This window comes from Anolis sagrei, chromosome 6, assembly GCF_037176765.1.
Source record: "Anolis sagrei isolate rAnoSag1 chromosome 6, rAnoSag1.mat, whole genome shotgun sequence".
NCBI lineage: Eukaryota > Metazoa > Chordata > Lepidosauria > Squamata > Dactyloidae > Anolis > Anolis sagrei.
In genome coordinates, this window is record NC_090026.1 from 25605368 (window position 1) to 25627693 (window position 22326).

Sequence of the window (22326 nt, forward strand, 5' to 3'; positions counted from 1 at the left end):
ATTTTTATTTCAATGTGTAAGGCAATGGAACTCAAGTTTTGCCCCATGGGGAGAACTCTGCTTTGATTTTGGAAACATGATAGGAACCTGCAGCCATTGGCTAAGGGACAGTACTGGTTCCAAACTACAACTCAAGATAGGTTGGTAAAATAGAGGATTTGGATTATATGCAGCTTGTCAGGATCCCAAGGCTTCCCCTAATATCCCTAATGATCTACTACTCCATATCCATATTGGGAAAAAGACAGTAGTGTATAACTTGTAAATCATGCCATTGTGTTTTATTTACTGAAAATTTTTACAGTTTTTGGCAAAGGTATTTGAGACAATTCTGTGATATCGAAAACATTTATTTGACAGCTTCTGTGCAGCCTGATGGATATCTTTGTTTCGCATGCTATAAATAATGGGATTCATGACTGGTGGCAAAACAGCATACAAGCAAGCAGCCAACAAATCTACAGAAGCTGAAGACAAAGCCTTTGGTCTAAAGTATGAAAATACAACAGTTGTAAAAAATAAGGAGAAGACAGTCAAGTGTGGAATGCAGGTGGAGAAGACTTTACGCCTACCCTGGGATGAATTAATCTTGAATACTGTTGAGAAGATGTTCCCATAAGATATTAATATCAAAGAAAGACAACAAATACCAGCAGTTAATATAAAAGTGACAACAAGCCATTCATTGAACATTATGTCTGTGCACGAAATCTTCCATAATTCTGCCCCATCACAGAAAAATTGTTGAACATGAGCAGTGCAAAAAAGTAACCTGAATGTTGATATAGTTTCCACTATTGCATGAACTATAGCACTGAGCCAAGAGGCAGCTGCCATTTGGAGACAGGCATTCCAATTCATGATCCTCATATATTGTAATGGGAGGCAGATTGCCACATAGCGGTCATATGCCATAACAGTAAGAAAGGACAGCTCAGCCCCTACAAATGTGATAATTAGAAACACTTGGGAAACACATTCAGAGAAGGAAATTCTTCTGTTATTTGTCAATGATATAGCCATAGATTTAGGAAGAGTTACAGAGATATAGCAAGTATCTACTAATGATAAATTGGCTAGAAAGAAATACATGGGAGTATGCAGATTATGGTCATGGGCTATAGTTAGTATAATGAGAATGTTTCATAGAATCATAGAATCAAAGAGTTGGAAGAGACCTCATGGGCCATCCAGTCCAACCCCCTGCCAAGAAGCAGGAATATTGCATTCAAATCACCCCTGACAGATGGCCATCCAGCCTCTGTTTAAAAGCTTCCAAAGAAGGAGCCTCCACCACACTCCGGGGCAGAGAGTTCCACTGCTGAACGGCTCTCACAGTCAGGAAGTTCTTCCTCATGTTCAGATGGAATCTCCTTTCTTGTAGTTTGAAGCCATTGTTCCGCGTCCTAGTCTCCAGGGAAGCAGAAAACAAGCTTGTTCCCTCCTCCCTGTGGCTTCCTCTCACATATTTATACATGGCTATCATGTCTCCTCTCAGCCTCCTCTTCTTCAGGCTAAACATGCCCAGCTCTTTAAACCGCTCCTCATAGGGCTTGTTCTCCAGACCGTTTATCATTTTAGTCGCTCTCCTCTGGACACATTCCAGCTTGTCAATATCTCTCTTGAATTGTGGTGCCCAGAACTGGACACAATATTCCAGATGTAGTCTAACCAAAGCAGAATAGAGGGGTAGCATTACTTCCCTAGATCTAGACACTATGCTCCTATTGATGCAGGCCAAAATCCCATTGGCTTTTTTTGCTGCCACATCACATTGTTGGCTCATGTTTAACTTGTTGTCCACGAGGACTCCAAGATCTTTTTCACACGTACTGCTCTCGAGCCAGGCATCCCCCATTCTGTATCTTTGCATTTCGTTTTTCCTGCCAAAGTGGAGTATCTTGCATTTGTCACTGTTGAACTTCATTTTGTTAGTTTTGGCCCATCTCTCTAATCTGTCAAGATCGTTTTGAATCCTGCTCCTGTCCTCTGGAGTATTGGCTATCCCTCCCAATTTGGTGTCGTCTGCAAACTTGATGATCCTGCCTTCTAACCCTTCATCTAAGTCATTAATAAAGATGTTGAACAGGACCGGGCCCAGGACGGAACCCTGCAGCACTCCACTTGTCACTTCTTTCCAGGATGAAGAGGAAGCATTGGTGAGCACCCTCTGGGTTCGTCCATTTAACCAATTACAGATCCACCTCACCGTAGTTTTGCCTAGCCCACATTGGACTAGTTTCCTTGCCAGAAGGTCATGGGGGACCTTGTCGAAGGCCTTACTGAAATCCAGGTACGCTACATCCACGGCATTCCCCGCATCTACCCAGCTTGTAACTCTATCGAAAAAAGAGATCAGATTAGTCTGGCATGACTTGTTTTTGATAAATCCATGTTGACTATTAACAATGACCGCATTTGTTTCTAAGTGTTTGCAGACCACTTCCTTAACAATCTTTTCCATAATCTTGCCTGGTATTGTCGTGAGGCTGACCGGACGGTAGTTGTTTGGGTCATCCTTTTTTCCCTTCTTGAAGATTGGGACCACATTGGCCCTCCTCCAATCTGCTGGAACTTCTCCTGTTCTCAAAGAACTCTCAAGGATGGTTGCCAATGGTTCCGAAATGACTTCCGCTAGTTCCTTCAATACTCTTGGGTGTAGTTGATCTGGCCCTGGGGACTTGAACTCATTTAGAGCAGCCAGGTATTCCTGTACGACTTGTTTCCCAATTTGGAGTTGGATGTCCTCAAATCCCTCATCCACTCCGTCTTGCTGAGGTTGAAGATGACTTTCTTTTTGTGAGAAGACTGAGGCAAAGAAGGTATTTAATAGTTCTATCTCCTGTCAGCATTGCCCCATCTTCTCCTCGAAGAGGCTCTATCGCCTCCTTGTTTTTCCTTTTTCTACTGACATAAGAAAAGAATCCCTTTTTATTGTTTTTAATGTCCCTGGCAAGCCTGAGCTCGTTTTGTGCTTTAGCCTTGTGGACCTTTTCCCTACAGGTGTTGGCTATTTGTTTGAATTCTTCTTTGGTGATTTCTCCCTTTTTCCAGTTCTTGTGCATGTCTCTTTTGTGTCTCAGCACAGTTAGAAGTTCTTTGGACATCCATTCTGGCTTCTTTGCACTTGTCCTATTTTTTCTTTTTGTTGGCACAGTTTGCAACTGCGCCTTGAGTATTTCACTCTTGAGAAACTCCCATCCATCCGTAACTCCCTTGTCTTTTAGTATCTGTGTCCACGGAATGCTGCTCAGTGTTTCCTTCATTTTTTGGAAATCAGCTCTCCTAAAGTCCAAAATGCTGGTTTGGCCTTTCTTTGTACCTCAAATTGCAGAAGCACATGGTCACTTGCCCCTAAGGATCCTACCACTTCAACCACAATGCTACCAAATAAATGGACAGAAACACCAAAAAAATGTAAAATCTGTTGCTCTCTGATTTCAGAAAATGCCAACAGAATGAATTCATCGACTGTAGACTGGTTTTCCATTTTTTCCTTAGAGAAAATATTCTCTGTAAAGATAAAGAAATACATATATAAAATAAGATTAGTAAGAAAAACATATAATGCTTTTTGATATTTTCTGCCTTTTCAATGGCAGACTTTGTAAGATATTACAAAAAAGATTTTATTAACTAAGGGAATATCATTGTAGTTTGTTATCTCTTGTATAGACTCCCAGAAGTAGCTCTTTATGATTGAAGGCTTGATTATTATTATTATTATTATTATTATTATTAACTTTATTTGTACCCCGCTAGCATCTCCCGGAGGACTCGATGCGGCTTACACAGGCCGAAGCCTCAGAACACAATCCAAAAAAACATAACACAACAAAAGACATTACATGCAAATCTAATTGCAATTTCCTTTCACTAAAACATATCTTGTAGGAAAGAAAAGATTGAAAAATATGATTAAGTAAAGTGTGTTAAGATGAGCCAGGAAATACTGTGTCTTTTGTATGTGAAGAAATTGAAATTCCCCATGCCCTAGAAAAAGATGTTTGTCTTTTAGTATATAAAAAAGCTATAAAAATATTTTACCCTTTTCCCAACTATATGGATGGATGGGAAGAATGACATTTGATGCATTTGCTGCAATGTTCAGAATGAGAGCAATGAGGACATTACTTTGATGGGTCTCCTTAGATCACTCATGAAAGAATGACATTGCTTAACCACTGAAGGCTACCTTTTGGCCGTCAGGTGCTTAGCTTGTTACCCATCACCTTCCCAGGTAATACATTATAGGATTATTCCAGTACCTGCCAATGCCAAGTAGAACTTTATTCCCTCAGTCAGTAAAATGAGAAGTTCATCCTTGACCATCAGAGAAAAGTTAGAGATAGTATTTGAGGTATTAGGTTTACGAGTCTTAAACTGAAGAAACAGGAAAAAAATCCAATTAATCTGATTTAAAGGAGACAAAGAATCTTATTATAAATTTTAAAAGTCAGCAGGGTAGTTTTATGCAGCATACTTTATGGGCTATAAAATAACATTTATAAAAAAATTGCAGTATAATTTAGTGTGAAACTTGTAGACAGAAGCTCGACTGACAGCCACATGGAACAGTTGAGATCTGGTCTGCCCCAGTGCAGCTCAAAGACTCCTGAACCACCTGGACAATAGCCCCATATATCCAAGACTGCCCAATGACATATATTTATACTGAACTAAACTACCTGGTGTAGATGAACCCTCGTAAGTATTAACTATTGTAGATCCTTTGAGGAACACAATACTATTGCATATAAATCATTTTTGGTTGTTTCTTTTGGGTAGTCGCTTTATTCATGTTCATCTCAGAAGAAGAAGAAGGGTTAACTAGTCCTATGTTAGTTCTAACACAGAAGAAGAGAATGGCAAAATAAATCTTTCACTGGAAGGTCACATTTTGTTTTAGATGCTGCTTAACTGTCTTCCAAAGTAAAATCCATGTTAAACTTTTATATAATGCAATAAATAAGAGATGCATTCCACAGCTTCTATAGTCTACTTCTTCTCTGTGGAATTTCCTGCACTTATATGTGCCTAAGTCTTGATACAAAAATAATTGATAGCTTTTGTACCCAATATACATCCCATTTCAATAACATTTACTTCACAACAAAACCGTTCCTAATGCCTAATCAGATGTGTACTTCCAAAATTAGTGCCTCTCCAGAAGAAGGATTAGGAGTTCTTAAAGCACTTCATGACAACTAAATCGGTCAAGTTTTTGTTCCATGGTTTCAACAACTCTTAATCAGTTTTCATAGTTGTTTTATATTCTAGTTGTTTATTTTATGGCTTAACATAAAAACTATTGTCTTAGCAATATTCAAAAATGTTACTTACTCCTATGTTAAGGCAATGAACAGAGCTTATATTTCTTTACATCTATGTTTTACTCTGTTGGACATATCTTTAACTCACAATGTTATGATTCTTTTCAGTAAAGGAATGGATATTGCTTGCTTGAACTCTGCCTCCCACCCCTAATGCCTTTATGCAGATCTGGACTTTACACCATCGTTTTTGAGTTCATTACCCAATTAGCCATTGAAATGAAGTAATTAATCTTAGAACAACCTTCATACACATAAAGAACACCTGGATGAATATTATACTGACTTGAGATACACTCCCACTGCCATTCCTGAGTGTTTTATACCTAAAGAACCCTTGAAATTCTCTTCTAATTCTTTTGGCACAACCCATTTTGCTAGTGTTGTCTGGCTATTTGTGTTGTAAAACTTTGCTCTAATATATAAGAGCAAGGGGTTTTGATTATTGTTTGGTCAACAGAGATTTATCCTTTCTCAGTTGGTGTTTCATGGTGTGTTCACACTCAGAATTATGACGTATAAACAGTTGAATGTGAAACAGAAAGGTGCCAAGAATGTTAATATTAAATGTGTAGATGGATGTCAAAGAAATGTTACCTCTGTGAATCATAATAGAGTACTACCGATGCCATTTTATGATGAATTTCTATTTCTGTACACTTGTAAAGATCTGAAAAAGGTAACAACTTGGTGATAATGTTAAAGAATAAGGTGTTCTAGTATTATTTTCATAGCTGATGATGTAATAGATGCCTATTGATTGATTCCATTTGTTCTCTAATGTCCATTACTTTCTAATCCTTGAAAGTATTTCTGCATCTTAATGTAAAGTGAACTATAACTCATTTGCTTAACAAACAAGGCTTTTATTATCTCCAATCTCACAGAAGTAAAACTTTCTGAGGGAAAAATTCCCTAGTAAATCAACTAGTAAATATTGGAAATAATTGCTTCAAATTAAATGCTGCTATATTGAAGTGCTTTTTAATGGATAAGTGATAAATTCTGTTGCTCAATCTTCTTAAACCTCTTCCTCATTAATGGGAAATCAAACATTCAGTTATCAACCCTGCCCAGGCCCGTAGCCAGGATTTCGTTTCGGGGGGGGGGGGGGTTAATTTTTTTCAGGGGGGGGGGTTCGTGGGGGCAGAGTTTCGGGGGGGGGGCTGAGTCTGAGTGAAAGAGGGTCTAGCCTAGCAAACCTTTTGTATCATTACCCCAATACCCCCATGCATATGGGATATATTGAGTATGGTGATGATCAGATCATGATATGAATAAACATAACAGTTTAAATAATGCACCAGTAAGGCCTTTTCGCGAACCACCATGAGAATTTTGGGAGGGAGGGGCTGAAGCCCCCCGAGCCCCCCCCCCCCCCCGGCTACATGTCTGACCCTGCCTCTTTCTTTTGGGAAGCTCTGTAGTGCCCAAAGCCACTCTGTGACTCAAATATTAATGAAATGACCCACCTCTGCTCCTTTTTTTCAGATGAGCTCTTGTTTGAGAAAGAAGTTGAATATGTAGATAAATACTTATATATTTATACTCCAGTGTTTGAAGGACCACAGGACATCACAGAAATGGAAATACATTTCAAAAGGTCTTTGCATCATTCTCACTATCCTCAAAGGTTTAATTTAAGTGAGAGACAATGAAAGACCTAATGATGCAATGTTCAATAGTTCGTTTTTATTCCCTGAATGAGAAAAATGCATGTGCAGACATTGGAGACTAAGGTTTGAGTAGAGTAAATGGACAGAAACAACACAAAACATAAAATCTGTAGTTTCCTAGTATAAGAAAATGCCAACAGAGTAAAATCATTAACTGTAGAATCATTCTCTCTTTATTCCCTTGAAGGAATCTTTTACTGCAAAAACAAAGCAAAAAAGCTATAAAAACTACAAGCAACAATACAAAGGTTTTTTCTACATTGTTGATCTCATATCACTACGTTAGAGACCTCTGATGAAATTATCACTTCCACCTTATGCCGATCCCAAGAAAAAGCTATTGCAAAGTTTTCAGGAGCTGATAGTCTGTGCCTTGCCTACAATATAATATTGATTTGGTGTCTGCAGATTATTTTTAAGTAAAAATGTTTTCCCTCTGTTTACAAAGCTCTTCAACAATAAAATACTCTTATTTGGGTCTTACAGACTGTCTAGGGAGTGGCAATGCACATTAGTAACCTCCAATACATGCTAGAGCAGATCTTCATGAGTCAGTAGCAGGGTTTCTAAACACTTTTATGTAGATAAGTATAATTAAAGTTATGTAACCAATTTCTGTCATTATTCATTGTTGACTTGAGTCCCATTATTAGGTAATAGGTGAAATATAAATGAATGAATTAATGAATAATATAATTAAAGAAAGAATCACAAACCCAGTGCAGTATGTTATTTAATTCTAAAATCCTTGCCTCCTTGTGTGGAAATTCTTTTTTTTTTCTGATAACAAAATAAATAAAAACCTGCACAGAGAAGTATAAATTTATTTAAGCCTTTCATAGACAGAATATACAATAACCATCTAAAAAGAAATTATGTCTCTAATTCTGCGGGTCAACATAGAAGAAATGGGAATTATATTAAATCCAGATCTCAAGAAGAGGACCATAGATGCAGCATACATGGAGAATGCAAAATGCACCTGGAACCCGAATTTCTTCTTGCCATATCTTCTAGATCAGTGGTTCCTAGGATGGATGATGTGGAAGACCAGGATTCTTTTTCCTTCTGCAAGGCACATACATTCAATTTTTGCTCAGTGGGAAAATCTCTACTTTGTTTTTGGGAAACATGCAAGGAATCTGCAGCCACTGGGGAAGGGATCACACAACTCCCACACTAGAAGTTTGGTAGTATTACTTGCTAAGTTGCCAAAATGGAAGATATTCTGTCTCCGCACTAACTATTAATCTGGACAGTACTGTGATGCAGAGAACAAATCAGAAACTATATTGGTAATTCAAGAAACAACATTTTATTAACAGACAAAACTTAAACTTCTTTTCCTCCTGGGTATTGCTATAAAGTATATGTGAGGAAAGTTAAGTTCTTGGCATATGTACATAGTTCTGTCTCTTGAATCTTTTCTCTTCCTGTTGATTTTAGTTGTCTGTTTGACTGATGTTTTAACTTGGCTTGATATTACTTTATAGTTCTGAGTTGATGTACTATTTTTTTTGGATCTTCCAATCCTTTTCACTTTTTACCTTACAGTGCTACATTATCAGAACATTCCAACTGTCTTCTCATGAAAGCAGAAGGGTCAGGGCAGAGGCTCCACCCCTCAGAAGAGCCATAAAGGGGCAAGCGAGGGAGGCTCTAAACACAAAGGGCAGGAGACTATCTAGACTGGCTCTCTTCAGAACTGTACATACAGTGCTAAACCCATCTAGCCGAAAGGACATGATTAGGGGTAATTAGTGTGGGTTTCTCTGGTGGCATGACACACACCTTGTGCAAATTGTCAAGTTCCCAATGCAGTCCCCCAGAATTCTCAATCATCCAATATTCCATATTCTCTGCTATAAAACTTATCAATCATGCCATTGCTTTTTCTTTGCTGAACATTTGAAACTTTGGGGAAAGGGTGTTTGAAATAATTCTGTAAACATCTTCCATGCAGCCTGATAGATATTTGAACATCTTTTGTGCAGCTTGATGGATATCTTTGTTTCTAAGACTATAAATGATAGGATTCATGACTGGTGGCAAAACAACATACAAGAAAGCAGACAATAAATCTGAAGAAGTTGAGGATAAGGCCTGTGGTCTAAAGTATGAAAACATAGCAGTTGAAAAAAATAAACAGAAGACAGTCAAATGTGGAGTGCAGGTAGAGAAGACTTTATGCCTGCCTTGGGATGATCGGATCTTAAATACTGCTGAGAAGATAAACCAATAAGATATCAATATAAAGAAAAAACAAAAAGGGTTTACTGTTAATCCAACAGCAAAAGTAAGCCACTTATTCAGTATTGCCTCTGTGCATGAAATCCTCCATAATTGGGACATATCACAAAAAAATTGTTTAATATTTGAAGTACAAAAGTGTAACCTGAATGTGCTTATAGTCTGCACTAGTGCATGCATTATAGCACCGATCCAAGAGGCAAATGCCATTTGGAGACACAAATTCAAGTTCATGATTCTCATATATTGTAAAGGGTGGCAAATTGCCACATAGCGGTCATATGCCATGACAGTAATAAAGGACAGCTCAGCCCCTGCAGATGTGATAACTAGGAACACTTGGGAAGCACATTCAGAGAAGGAAATTCTTCTGTCATTTGTCAATGAGATAGCCATAGATTTAGGAACAGTTGTGGAGATGAAGCAAAGATCTACCAAAGATAAATTGGCCAGGAAGAAATACATGGGGCTTTGTAGGTTATGATCATAAGCTATAGTTAGGATAATGAGTACATTTCCCATCAAAGCTGCCAAGTAAATGGACAGAAACACCACAAAATGTAAAATCTGTAGCTCTCTAGTATCTGCAAATCCCAAGAGGATGAATTCATTTACTGTAGATTGGTTTTCCATGTCTTTCTTAGGGGAATGTGTTTCTGCAAAGAGAAAAGTAAATAAATGTAAGGTAAAAAGAGAGGAACAAAAAAGAAAAGTAAGAAAAATAGATATTTTTAATAGGCTTGGTTGATCCAAAAAAAAAAAAAAAAGGTTCAAAACTCATTTCGGATGTAGGGGGTGCTGATGATTCGATTTTGAAATGATTTCTGAAATTTTCTTGAAAAAAAGATCGGAAATATCAGAAATCCGAATTGCTTCATTAATGGAAGGTGCCCCTCCCTCCCCTGTTTTCCCAGCTGATTTTAACATTTTTGTCCCTGCTGACGGGAATTCAAACCTGGAGAGTTCTGTTTGCAAGGTGGAAGCACTGCAAGTAGGCTATTTCCCAGCCATTAAGTTGGCCTTCAAGAAGAGCTGTGCTTAGCCACGCTCACCTTGTCCCTCTGCATCGCCGCCCGCCGCCAGGGAAGGGAAACTGCGAGATTTTAAAACTGTTTCTTAGGCTTTGCCAAAGTTATCGTTCTGAAAATCAAAAGAATATAACAGTTTTAAAATCTTGCAGTTTCCCTTCCCTGGCAGTGAATGGTGATGCAAAGAGGGACGAGGTGGGCGTGGCTAAGCACAGCTCTTCTGAAGGCCACTGGGGGTGTTGCCTTCAAGAAGAGCTGTGCTTAGCCATGCCCACCTCGTCCCTTGGCATCGCCACTCGCCGCCAGGGAAGGGAAACTGCGAGATTTTATAGTTTTAAAATCTCACGGTTTCCCTTTCCTTGCGGCGAACAGCAATGCTAAGATTCTGGGATGAGGTGGGCATGGTTAAGCACAGCTCTCTTGAAGGCCACTGGAGTCGTGGCCTTCAAGAAGAGCTGTGCTTAGCCATGCCCACCTCATCCCTCTGCATCGCCACTTGCCGCCAGGGAAGGGAAACTGCAAGATTTTAAAACCATTTGTTAGGCTTTGCCACAGTTGCTTAATGGTTCAGAAAATCAAAATAACTGTGGGAGACATCCAAAAATAATTCTGAACAATGAGTAAGTGGTTTAAATTCGGAATTGCTCCTCCTACTATTCCTGCATGGTTTGAAATTGGTTCAAAAGGGAATTTAATATGAATTAATTCAGATTTAAGAAACTTCCGAATGAACTTGACCAAGCCTAATTTTTAAATGTTTCTGACTTGAAAGGTACAATTAAACAAAAGGTTTTAGCCATGGGGAGAAACTCATTGCTGAATATTAGAGATGGTCCCTTGTGGTTTGATTGCATGTTATTCTGGTTGCAATCCTTTTTCATTAGAACATATCTTACAAGGACAAGAAGAATATGAAAGGTTGTTTGATTTAGTACAGTGGTTACGGAAAAACTATGTCTTTTTACTTTAAAAAAATGGAATTTCCTCATGCCCTAGAAGAGGATACTTCTCTTCCTAATATTATGAAAGAAGATATTACAAAATATTTTACCTTTTCTCTCTTCAGTTGAGTGGATAAGTGGGATCACATTTAATGCAGTTGCTGCTACAGTGTTCAGAATCAAAGCAGTGTGGACATTACTATGCTGGCTGTCCTTAGATCAGTCGTAGAGGAATGATATTGCTTAACTACTGAAGACTCTTTGGGCAGTGCTTGGATACCTGGTTACCCATCACCAATCCCAAAAAAGGTTTTAGAACCGCTGCTCTATATACAGTATAAAAGTCTTTCAGTGCCTGCTAAGGTAGTGGATAAAGGTCTACTTGGCCTTAGCACAGTGGTTCTCAACCTTTGGGTTCCCAGATGTTTTATTCTTCAACTCCCAGAAATCCTAACAGCTGGTAAACTGGCTGAGTTGTATGCCAAAACACCTGGGGATCCAAAGGTTGAGAACCACTGTGCTAAGGCCAAGTAGATCTTTATCCACAGCCAGCCAAATATGAATTTCATTCTTGACCACAGGAGTAAAGTCAGATATAGTCTTTTAGGTTTAGATTTCATTTTAAGGTTAGTGCATTCTACAACTTGTACAGTGTACTTCTTCTCATTGGAATTTCCTGTACTCAGATTTGCCTAACTCTTAATTTTTTAAAAAAATTGAATGCTTTTGCACCCAATAGACATCCCATTTAAATAATATTTACATCACAACAAAAAACATTCCTAATGTCTAGTAAGATTAGTACTGCCAACATTAGTACCTCTGCAAAAGAAGGATTATTCTGTGTTCGACTGCCTAATGAGGAGTTATTAAAGCACTTAATGACTGCTAAATCAGTCTAGTTTTTGTTCTAAAGTTTCAGCAACTCTTTTCATAGTTGCCGTTTTTTTTATTCTAGTTGTTTATTTCACGGCTTAACTTAAAAACTATTGTTTTAGCAATATTGAAAAATGTTAACTACTCCTCTAGTCAGGCAATTAACAGAGCTTGTATTTTTTTTACATCTATGTTTCCCTCCACTGGACATTCATTTCACCCATAATGTTATGATTCTTTTGAGTAAAGGAATGGATATTGCTTGCTTGAGCTCTGCCTCCCACCCCTAATGCAGATGTGGATTTTACTCCATGGTTCTTGAGTTCAGTAGTCAATTAGTATGATGTTATTGAACTTAGAACAGCCTTCATACACATGAAGAACACCTGAATGGATATCACACCAAATCTCCTAATTTTGGCAAGACTTGAGATACACTCCCACCCCCATTCCTGAGTGTTTTATACCTAGCTGTATTATTATAGAAAAAACATTATTTTACAAGCAAGTAACAAAATTTTTCCTGTATTGAATACTGCAACATATATTTATTCATGTGTTAGCTTTAATGAGGTATATGCTGATAGACTACTTTTGAATTATCTATTCCGTCTATTAAATGCATGCCTCCTTTGCTATGAGAACCCCTGAAATCCTTTCCCAATATTTTACGGCCAACCAATTTTGCTATTGTTGTCTGGCTATTTCTAAGATATAACTTTGCTCTCTCTATTATATAAGAGCAAAGGGTCTTGATTATAGTTTGGACAACAGAGATTATCCTTTCTCAGTAGGTGTTTCATGTTGTTTTCACACCCAGAAATAGGAATTTTAACTGTTGAATGAGAAACAGAAAGGTATCAAGAATGCTAATATTAAATGCTTAAATGGAGGTCATAGAAATTACACCTCTGTGCATCATAATACAGTACTACCGATACCATTTTATGATGTATATGTATTTGTGTACACTTGTAAAGATCTGAAAAAGTCAGTGATAATGTGATAATGTGAAAGATTAAGGTTTTTCTAGTATTCTTTTCATAGCTAACAACCTCATAGATATGTATTGATTGATTCCATTAGTTCTGTAATATCATTACTTTCTAATTCTTGAAAGTATTTCTGCCTCTTAATGTAAAGTGAATTATAATTCCTTTGCTAAACAAATAAAGTTTTATGTGTTGTTGAAGGCTTTCATGGCTGGAATCACTGGGTTGCTGTGAGTTAACCGGGCTGTATGGCGATGTTCCATAAGCATACATAAACCCCATTTGTCAGTTTTCAACAGACCTCACAACCTCTGAGGATGTCTGCCAAAGATGTGGGCGAAATGTCAGGAGAGAAGGCCCCTGGAACATTTATTTATTTATTTATTTATTTATTTACTTTGCTTATATACCGCTGTATCTCAAGCCCGAAGGCGACTCACGGCGGTTCACAAACAGTAAAAACAGTAGAAACAGCAGTGGTTCCATACAACATATAACAATTGACTTAACACATTATCCATAAATTACCAATAAGCAATTACAATGCACAATTATTACAAAAAACAACCGTACCCAATCTTCTCATCATCCAAGCATAGTCCAGGTTCGTCGTCCATTGTTCCATTCCTATGTTCCATTCCTGGCCATATAGCCCAGAAAACTCACAGAAAAACCAGTGATTCTCGCCATGAAAACCTTCGACAACACAAGGGTTTTATAATCTCCAAATCAGAGAAGTAAAACTTTCTGAGGGGAAAATCCTCTAGTATATCTACTAGGAAATATTTGAAATAATTGCTTCAAGTAAAATGCTGCTATATTAAAGTGCTTTTTAATTGGTAAGTGATAAATTGTGTCAGTTAATCTTCTTAAACCTCTTCCTCGTTGATGAGAAATCAAACGATCAGTTGTCAACCCTGCCTCTTTCTTTGAAGAAGCTCCATAGTGCTGTACTACAGAAACACCAAACAGCCCAAAGCCGCTCACCGACTTAAATATTAATCAATTGACTCACCCTTGCTCCTCTCTTTCTGATGAGCTCTTATTCGAGAAAGAAGTTGAGCATGTAGAGAAAGTACTTATACATTTATACCCCAGTCTTGCTGGAAATTTGAAGGATCACAGGACATCACAGAAATAGAAATACATTTCAAAAGTTATTTGCATCATTCTCACTGTTCCCAAAGGTTTAATTTAAGTGAGAGAAAATGGAAGACCTAATGATGCAATGTTCAATAGTTTATTTGCATTCCCTGGATGAGAAAAATGCATGTGCAGACATTGGAGACTAAAGTTTGTTGAGTAGAGTAGATGGACAGAAACACCACAAAATGTAAAATTTGCAGTTCCCAAGAATTAGAAAATGCCAACAAAATGAAGACATTCATTGTAGAATGGTTTTTCCATTTCTTCCTTTGAAGAAATATGAGTGTCTGTGATTTGCCAATGCCTACAATATAATATTGATTTAGCATTTGTCTGCAGATTATTCTTTAAGTAAAAATGTTTTCCCTCTGTTTACAAAGCTCTTCAAAAGTAAAGTACTCATATTTTGGTCTTACAATTATTGCTCATTTGTGGCAATGCACAATAGTAGCCTCCAATGCACACTAGAGCACTCCTGTTACACATATTTACAAATCACTAATAGGGGTTCTAAGCACTTTTTAACATAGATAAGTATAATTGAAATTATATAACAACCAATTCTTAATTTATTTTTAATTGCCTTATTGGGAAAGAGATGAAATATAAACGAATGATTGAAATAACTAATTAACTAATGAATGAATAATACAATTAAAGATAGAATCACAAACCCAGTGCAGTATATTCTCTAATCCCAAATCCTTTGCCTCCTCATGTGGACATTATATTTTTCTGGTAGCTATTTAAGTAGAATACTGTACAGAGAAGTATAAATTCATTTAGGCCTTTCATGGACAGCATACACAATGAAGATGTAAAAAGAAATTATGTTTTCAATTCTGAGGGTGAACAGGGAACAAATTGAGGGGAAAGGGACTACAAAGCCTGTCTAATCAAGTTATATTGAAAGCCAGATCCCAAGAAGAGGAGCATAGATGCAGCACACATGGAGAATGCAAAATGCACCTGGAGCCTGCATTCATTCTTGCCATGTCTTCTAGAGCAGTGGTTCTCAGGATGGATGATTTGGAAGACCTGAATTTTTTCAATGTGCAAGTCACTGAAAGTAATTTTTTGCCCAGTGGAAATAACTCTACTTTGTTTCTTGGGGCGCATCCAGACAGCCCCTTTATTGCGATATCTCCTGCAATAAAGAAGGGGCTGTCCAGATGAAGTCTTGGACAATCCCGAATTAATTCACCACAAACCAGGAAAATCCTGGTTTGTAGAGAATTAATTTGATGGTGGATTTATTTCATGTAACAACAATGGTTTCAATAGCAAAGAACAATTCAAAACAAAAATAATTCCACAATTATTTTAGTATTGTTTCACAAATCAAACTGGGTTCTAATTGTGACTATACTATAACTCTAAGCAGGTCTACATAAATGTTCAAAGGAAAATAGTACACATGTCCACTAATTGTAGACACAACAAGAATCCCGGGTACACTATTCCTGTTTCAAGAATCCTTCTTCAGGATTTATTTCATGCTTTCTTTGAAGGTGCAGGATAAACCCACTATTTCTGGTGTCTGGACCACAGTCTAGACACCATTCCCACCGTTTTCTGGACTAAATTACTCCAGAAAACTGTGGGAATACCTACCTCCTCCCCCAAAGCCCTTTGAAAAGTAAAAGAAAACTTACCCGGCCTCCATTACAGTCTTGGAGCAGCTCTCCCAGTTCATAGTAATGACATGCCAGGAGAGCGGGGGGGGGGGGGGGGGAGGAGAAAAATTGCTCTCCCCTCCCCCAGTCTCCTGGCACTTCATTTCTATGCACCGGGAGAGCTGCTCCAAGGCTGTAATGGAGGCCGGGTAAGTTTTGTTTACTTTTCAAAGGGGTTTGGGGGCATTGGGGGTGGGTCCTCAGATGTTCTGCTGGGCTAGTCTCAGTAGATCATCTGGACACCTACCCCAGAAAGCACGTGTTTTCTGGGGTGGGTGTAGACAGGCTCCCAGGAACACCCACATTTTAAAAATGTGAGTGATCCTGGGATAAAGGACTGTCTGGAACTACCCTTAGAAACCTGTAAGTGGCCTGCAGGAAAGGGATCACACTGCTTCCAGTCTACAAGTTTGGTAGCATTATTTGCTAGATTGGCAAAACAGAGGTTACAGACCATGTGCCACTTGTCAGGGTTTCAGTGCTTCCCCCCAGCATCCTCAATCATCCCATATTCCTGCTATAATGCTTGGCAATCATGCTGTGGTTTTTTTTTTTATGCTGAACACTTGAGACTTTGGGGGGAAAGTGTTTGAGATGACCCAATGAAAGTGAAACCACTTATTTGACATCTTCCATGTAGCCCGATGGATATCTTTGTTTCTCAGACCATAAATGATGGGATTCATGACTGGTGGCAAAACAACATACAAGAAAGCAGCCAACAAATCTACAGGAATTGAGGACAAGGCTTGTGGTCTAAAGTATGAAAATACAGCAGTTGAAAGAAATAAAGAGAAGACAGTCAAGTGTGGAGTGCAGGTGGAGAAAACTTTATGCCGACCTTGGGATGATTGAATCTTGAATACCGCTGAGAAGATAAACCCATAAGATATCAGTATAAGGAAAAAACAAAACGAGTCCACTGTTACTGCAATAGCAAAAGTAAGCCACTCATTCAGTTTTGTATCTGTGCATGAAATCCTCCATAATTGGGACATATCACAGAAAAATTGTTTAATATTTGAAGTACAAAAGTGTAACCTGAATGTGCTTATGGTTTGCACTATTGCATGGACCAAAGCAGTGATCCAAGAGGCAGCTGCCATTTGGAGACACGAATTCAAATTCATGATTCTCATATATTGTAAAGGGAGGCAGATTGCCATGTAGCGGTCATATGCCATAATAGTAAGAAAGGACAGTTCAGCACTTGCAGATGTGACAAATAGAAATACTTGGGAAACACATCCAGAGAAGGAAATTCTTCTGTTATTTGACAATGATATACACATAGATTTAGGAACAGTTGTGGAGATGAAGCAAAGATCTACCAAAGATAAATTGGCCAGGAAGAAATACATGGGGCTTTGTAGGTTATGATCATAAGCTATAGTTAGGATAATGAGTACATTTCCCATCAAAGCTGCCAAGTAAATGGACAGAAACACCACAAAATGTAAAATCTGTAGCTTTCTGATATCTGCAAATCCCAAGAGAATGAATTCATTTACTGTAGATTGGTTTTCCATTTCTTCCTTGGGAGAATATTTCTCTGCAAAGAGAAAAAGTAAAGATATGTAATGTAAAAAAGAGAGCAAAAATAAAAAGTTATCCCAAATTGTTGAATCCATATCAGAAAGGGGGGGAAAATATTTTAAAACCTTTCTGCCTTTTGAAGGTCTTTGGGCAGTACTTGGATAACTTGTTACACATCACCCTTCCCAAGTTTATAAAAAGACTTATGAAGGGTTCTATGTCCAAAATGGTTTTTACATCAGTTGCTCTAGAATATAATGAAAAACCCGTAAAATATACATTATAGGATTCTTCCAATACCTGTAAAGGCCAAGTAAACCTTTATCTGCAGTCATCAAAATATGAATTTCATTCTTGACCATCAGAATGATGTCAGGTAGACCTTAGTGCTTGAGGTTTAGATTTCATTTTAAGACCAGTGTAAACCTTAATCTAAAGAAATAGGAAACTTCACAAAGAACCTGATGTAAAGGAGAGATAAAACTTCATTACAAAAACTGGTATATTGTGTTGAACTTTCCATATAAAACAAATTATACATGCATGATCAGATTCATAGGTCCAAGAGGAATAAATATCAATGAGATTTTAAACAACATCATTTTGGAATATGTCAATTTTCACACCATTAGCAATGTAATTTAGTATTTCCTTCCAAATGAAATAAATCTAACCTCATTTCACTACCGATATGACAAAGAAAGGGAACAAAATCTGAACTCTGTTTCAGAATTTGCCTTTCTTTTTTGTTTGAAGTTTTGTTTTGGCTTATCTACGCTCACAAAAAATGCTAAACTGAATGGACGTATGTCTGTCCCCACATTGGACAGTGGCTTCTGTTAAATATTGCCAGAGGCTTTGCTTTAAACTGGCCTAACCTTGTTTTGAACAAAGCTGAGGGATATTCTAAATCAGTGGTTCTCAATCTGTGGGTCTCCATATGTTTTGGCCCTCAACTCCCAGAAATCCCAACAGCTGATAAAGTAGCTGGGATTTCTGTGAGTTGTAGGTCAAAACATCTAGGACCCACAGGTTGAGAACTACTGCTCTAGAGTTTGTTGGAAACTCTATAATTTAATTAAATTTGCTGGAATTAAATTAATTCCATCAGATTGCTGGCTAACTTATTTATACCTCATGGTGGCTATGACACATTTTAAGTGACCATCTGTGATAGTCATTTTTAATGTATTTTAATTGTCTTACAGGGTATATGTTTTAATGTTAACTCATGTTATTAGTGTTATCATGTTTTATTGGATTATTTTATTCTGTTTTCATTTTGATGCTTAATTCTTTTGGTATAAGTTTACTGTTATTATTGCATATTACTTTGATTTTTGTATTATTTTGGGCATTGAATGTTTGCCTTTTTTCTGTGTGTAAACTACCCAGAGTCACTTCGAGGAGAGCGGGAGAGAGAGAGAGAGAGAGAGAATATTGCACAATGTGTGAGCCTTCTGCATCCTTCAGTTGTACAGACTGCAAACATCTGCCATTAGCCTTATTATCTTTAAAGCCCTATTTGCTTCGGGTCCAACCTATCTTTGTGACTGCATCTCTTTCTATGAACCAGAGATCAATAGGGAAGGCCCTTCTCTTGGGCCCACCACTGTCTCAAGCACGCTTGGTGGTGATGAGAGAGAGGGCCTTCCTCTGTGGTGCCCCCCCTGCTCTGGAATACCCTCCCAAAAGAGATTAGTCCTCACCTTTCAATCCTTCCATTCCAACCTGAAAGCAGACAGACCTTTGACCGTGAGTAGGCTGAATAGGCCCATATGAAGTTGACACTTGGCACCTTGTGAATTGACAGTAGTTAGTTTTATCTACTGTTATTTTAAAATTGTATTATTTTGATTTCATGCTACATGTGTTGACTAGAATTGTTGTTATAATTGTATGTGACATGTTTTATACTTTTGTACCGTTTTTACCTGTTGTATGTTATATGTGCACCCCAGAGTGCCTTATAAGCCACCTTGAGTCCCTTCAGGGAGATGGTGGCGGGATATAAATAAAGATGATGATGATTTCCTGTGATGATTGCAGGGAAAGATGGTTTTCCCCTACTTAGGTGGGCACCCCTTTATGAAATCAGCAGAGTTGCCAATATCAGTAGTCAGAAGCTTGGTTGGCAGCAATATGGATTAGTTGAGATCTCGGCTGCCCTCTGTGTAGCTTAGGGACTCCTGAGCCATCTGGACAATAGCCCCATATTCAGCACAAACATTTTAGATCCATGACTGCCAGAGGCATATAAACCGAACCAAGATGCCTCGTATAGATGAACCCCCAGAAATATTAACTACTACAGATCAGTGGTGAAACAAATATTGTTGCATATAAATCTTTTGTAGGTGTTTCTGTTGGGGAGTCATCTTATTCATGTTCATCTCCGAAGAAGTAGATTAGCCTCATCTGTATTGCCTGATGAGGAGTTATTTACGAACCAAATGACCAATAAATCTATCTAGTTTTTATTAATTTGATTCAACTACACTTTATCAGTTTTCATGGTTGCTTTTATTCTAGTTGTCTATTTTGTGGTCTTAACAAAATTCAAAAATGAAACTAACTACTTCTATAATCAGTTTATCAACAGAGTTTATATTTCTTTACATTTATGTTTTGCTCTGCTGGATAGTGTTTTCACAGATAATGTTATGATTCTTTTGAGCAAAGCAGTGGATATTGCAGCCTTTATCTCTACCTCCTCAACCACAATTACTTCATGGAGATCTGGATTTTACTTCATATTTTTGAGTTCAATACCCAATTAGCTATTAACGTGATGTTGTTAAGCTTAGAACAAACTTCATACACACAGAGAACACCTGACTCTGAAGTATACTGAATCTCCTGGACCAATTCCTGTGCATTTTACAAGCACTTAACATTTTACAAGCACTTAACAAAATGTGATTTCCTGTATTGAATACTGCAAGATATTTGTTCATTTTTTTAATGTATCAGCCTAAATATATTTGTTCATTTTTTCATATGTCAGTCTTAATGAGATATATGCTACTTTTAAATCATTTCAATGCATTATTAAATGCTTGTCTTTCTATGTCCTCTTTGCTATGAGAATCCCTTAAATCAATGGTTCTCAACCTGTGGGTCCCCAGATGTTTTGGCCTTCAACTCCCAGAAAACCCAACAGCTGGTAAACTGGCTGGGAATTCTGGGAGTTGTAGGCCAAAACACCTGGGGACCCACAGGTTGAGAACCACTGCCTCAAATCGTTTTCCAATATTTCTTGGGGGAGGGGGGCACATTTGGCTAGTGTTGTCTGACTGTTTGTGTGGTGTAGCTTTGCTCTCTCTATTATAAAGTGCAAGGGGTCTTAATAATAATTTGGACAACAGAGATGTCCCTTTCTCCTGTAGGTGTTTCATATTATGTTCACACTCAGAAATCTGAATTTTAAGCTGTTGAATGTGAAACAGAAAGGTGCCAAGAATGTTCATATTCAATGCTTTGATAGATGTCATAGAAATTTTCCCACTGTGAATCATAAGAATACTACCGATATTATTCTATCATGAATTTCTATTTGTGCACACTTGTAAAGAACTAAAAAAGGCTATAACTTGCTAATATTAAATGCTTAGATTGCTGTCATAGAAATTATACCTCTGTGCATCACAATAGAGTACTACCGATACCATTTTATGATGAATTTCTATTTGTGTACACTTGTAAAAATCTGAAAAAGTCAATAACTTGCTGATAATGTAAAAGATTAAGGGTTTTCTAGTATTCTTTTCATATCTAACAACCTCATAGATGTTTGTTGATTGATTCCATTAGTTCTCTAATGTCATTATTTATAATCCTTGAAAGTATTTCTGCATCTTAATGTGAAGTGAATTATAATTCCTTTGCTAAATAGATAACATTTTTATAATTTCCAAATCTTAGAAGTAAAACTTCCTGGGGACCTCAACTTTTCAATGGCCACGACTAAATATTTGAAACAATAGCTTCAGGTTAAATGCTGCTATATTAAAGTACTTTTTAATGAATAAGTGATAAATTCTGTCAGTTTGTCTTCTTCAACTTCTTCCTCATTAATGAGAAATAAAACATTCAGTTATCAAACCCTGCCTCTTTTTCGGGGGAACTGTGTAGTGCTGTACTACTGAAACACCAAACAGCCAAAGCTACACAGTGAATAAAATATTAATGAAATGACTCACCTCTGCTCCTTTCTTTCAGATGAGCTCTTATTTGAGAAAGAAGTTGAGTATGTAGAGAAAATACTTATACATTTATACTCCAGTTTGGTGGAAGTTTGAAGGACCACAGGACATCACAGAAACAGAAATACATTTCAAAAGGTCTTTGCATCATTCTCACTGTTCCCAGAGGTTTAATTTAAGTGAGAGAAAAGGGAAGACCTAATGATGCAATAATCAATTGTTTTTTTGCATTCCCTGGATGATAAAAATGCATGTGCAGACATTGGAGACTAAAGTTTGTTGAGTAGAGTAAATGGACAGAAACACCACAAAATGTAAAATCTGTAGTTCCCTAGTATTAGAAAATATCAACAGAATGAAGGCATTCAATGTAGAATGGTTTTCCATTTCTTCCTTTGAAATAATTTTTTTTGCAAAGAGAAAGAAAAAACCAAAAACAAACAAAAAAACCCAAACTAAAATGAAAAGTAATACAAAGGCATTTTCCACATTGTTGTTCTCACATCATTGTGGTTTTATGTATATGTTAAACAGAATAAGGGCCATAACAGAACCCTGAAGAAGCCCATAGGTTAACAGCCAGGGGTCTGAACAGGAGCCCCAAGTGCCACCTTCTGGTTACACCCCTCCAGGAAGGAATGGAGGCACTATAAAACAGCGCCCTCCA

The 22326-nt window shown here is 37.6% G+C and overlaps 2 protein-coding genes and 1 pseudogene across 2 annotated transcripts; all 3 read right to left on the minus strand.

Moving 5' to 3' along the window:
* Positions 1 to 285: 285 nt before the first annotated feature.
* LOC132779544 (olfactory receptor 14C36-like) lies at positions 286 to 8863 on the minus strand (annotated as a pseudogene).
* A 24-nt stretch (positions 8864 to 8887) lies between these two features.
* On the minus strand, positions 8888 to 9892 carry LOC132779545 (olfactory receptor 14A16-like). The gene has a single exon (XM_060783230.2). The coding sequence runs from the start codon at positions 9890 to 9892 to the stop codon at positions 8888 to 8890; it is 1005 nt and encodes a 334-aa protein (XP_060639213.2).
* Positions 9893 to 16451: 6559 nt separating this feature from the next.
* On the minus strand, positions 16452 to 17447 carry LOC132779546 (olfactory receptor 14A16-like). The gene has a single exon (XM_060783232.2). It carries the CDS (start codon positions 17445 to 17447, stop codon positions 16452 to 16454), a length of 996 nt encoding a protein of 331 aa, XP_060639215.2.
* Positions 17448 to 22326: the final 4879 nt, after the last annotated feature.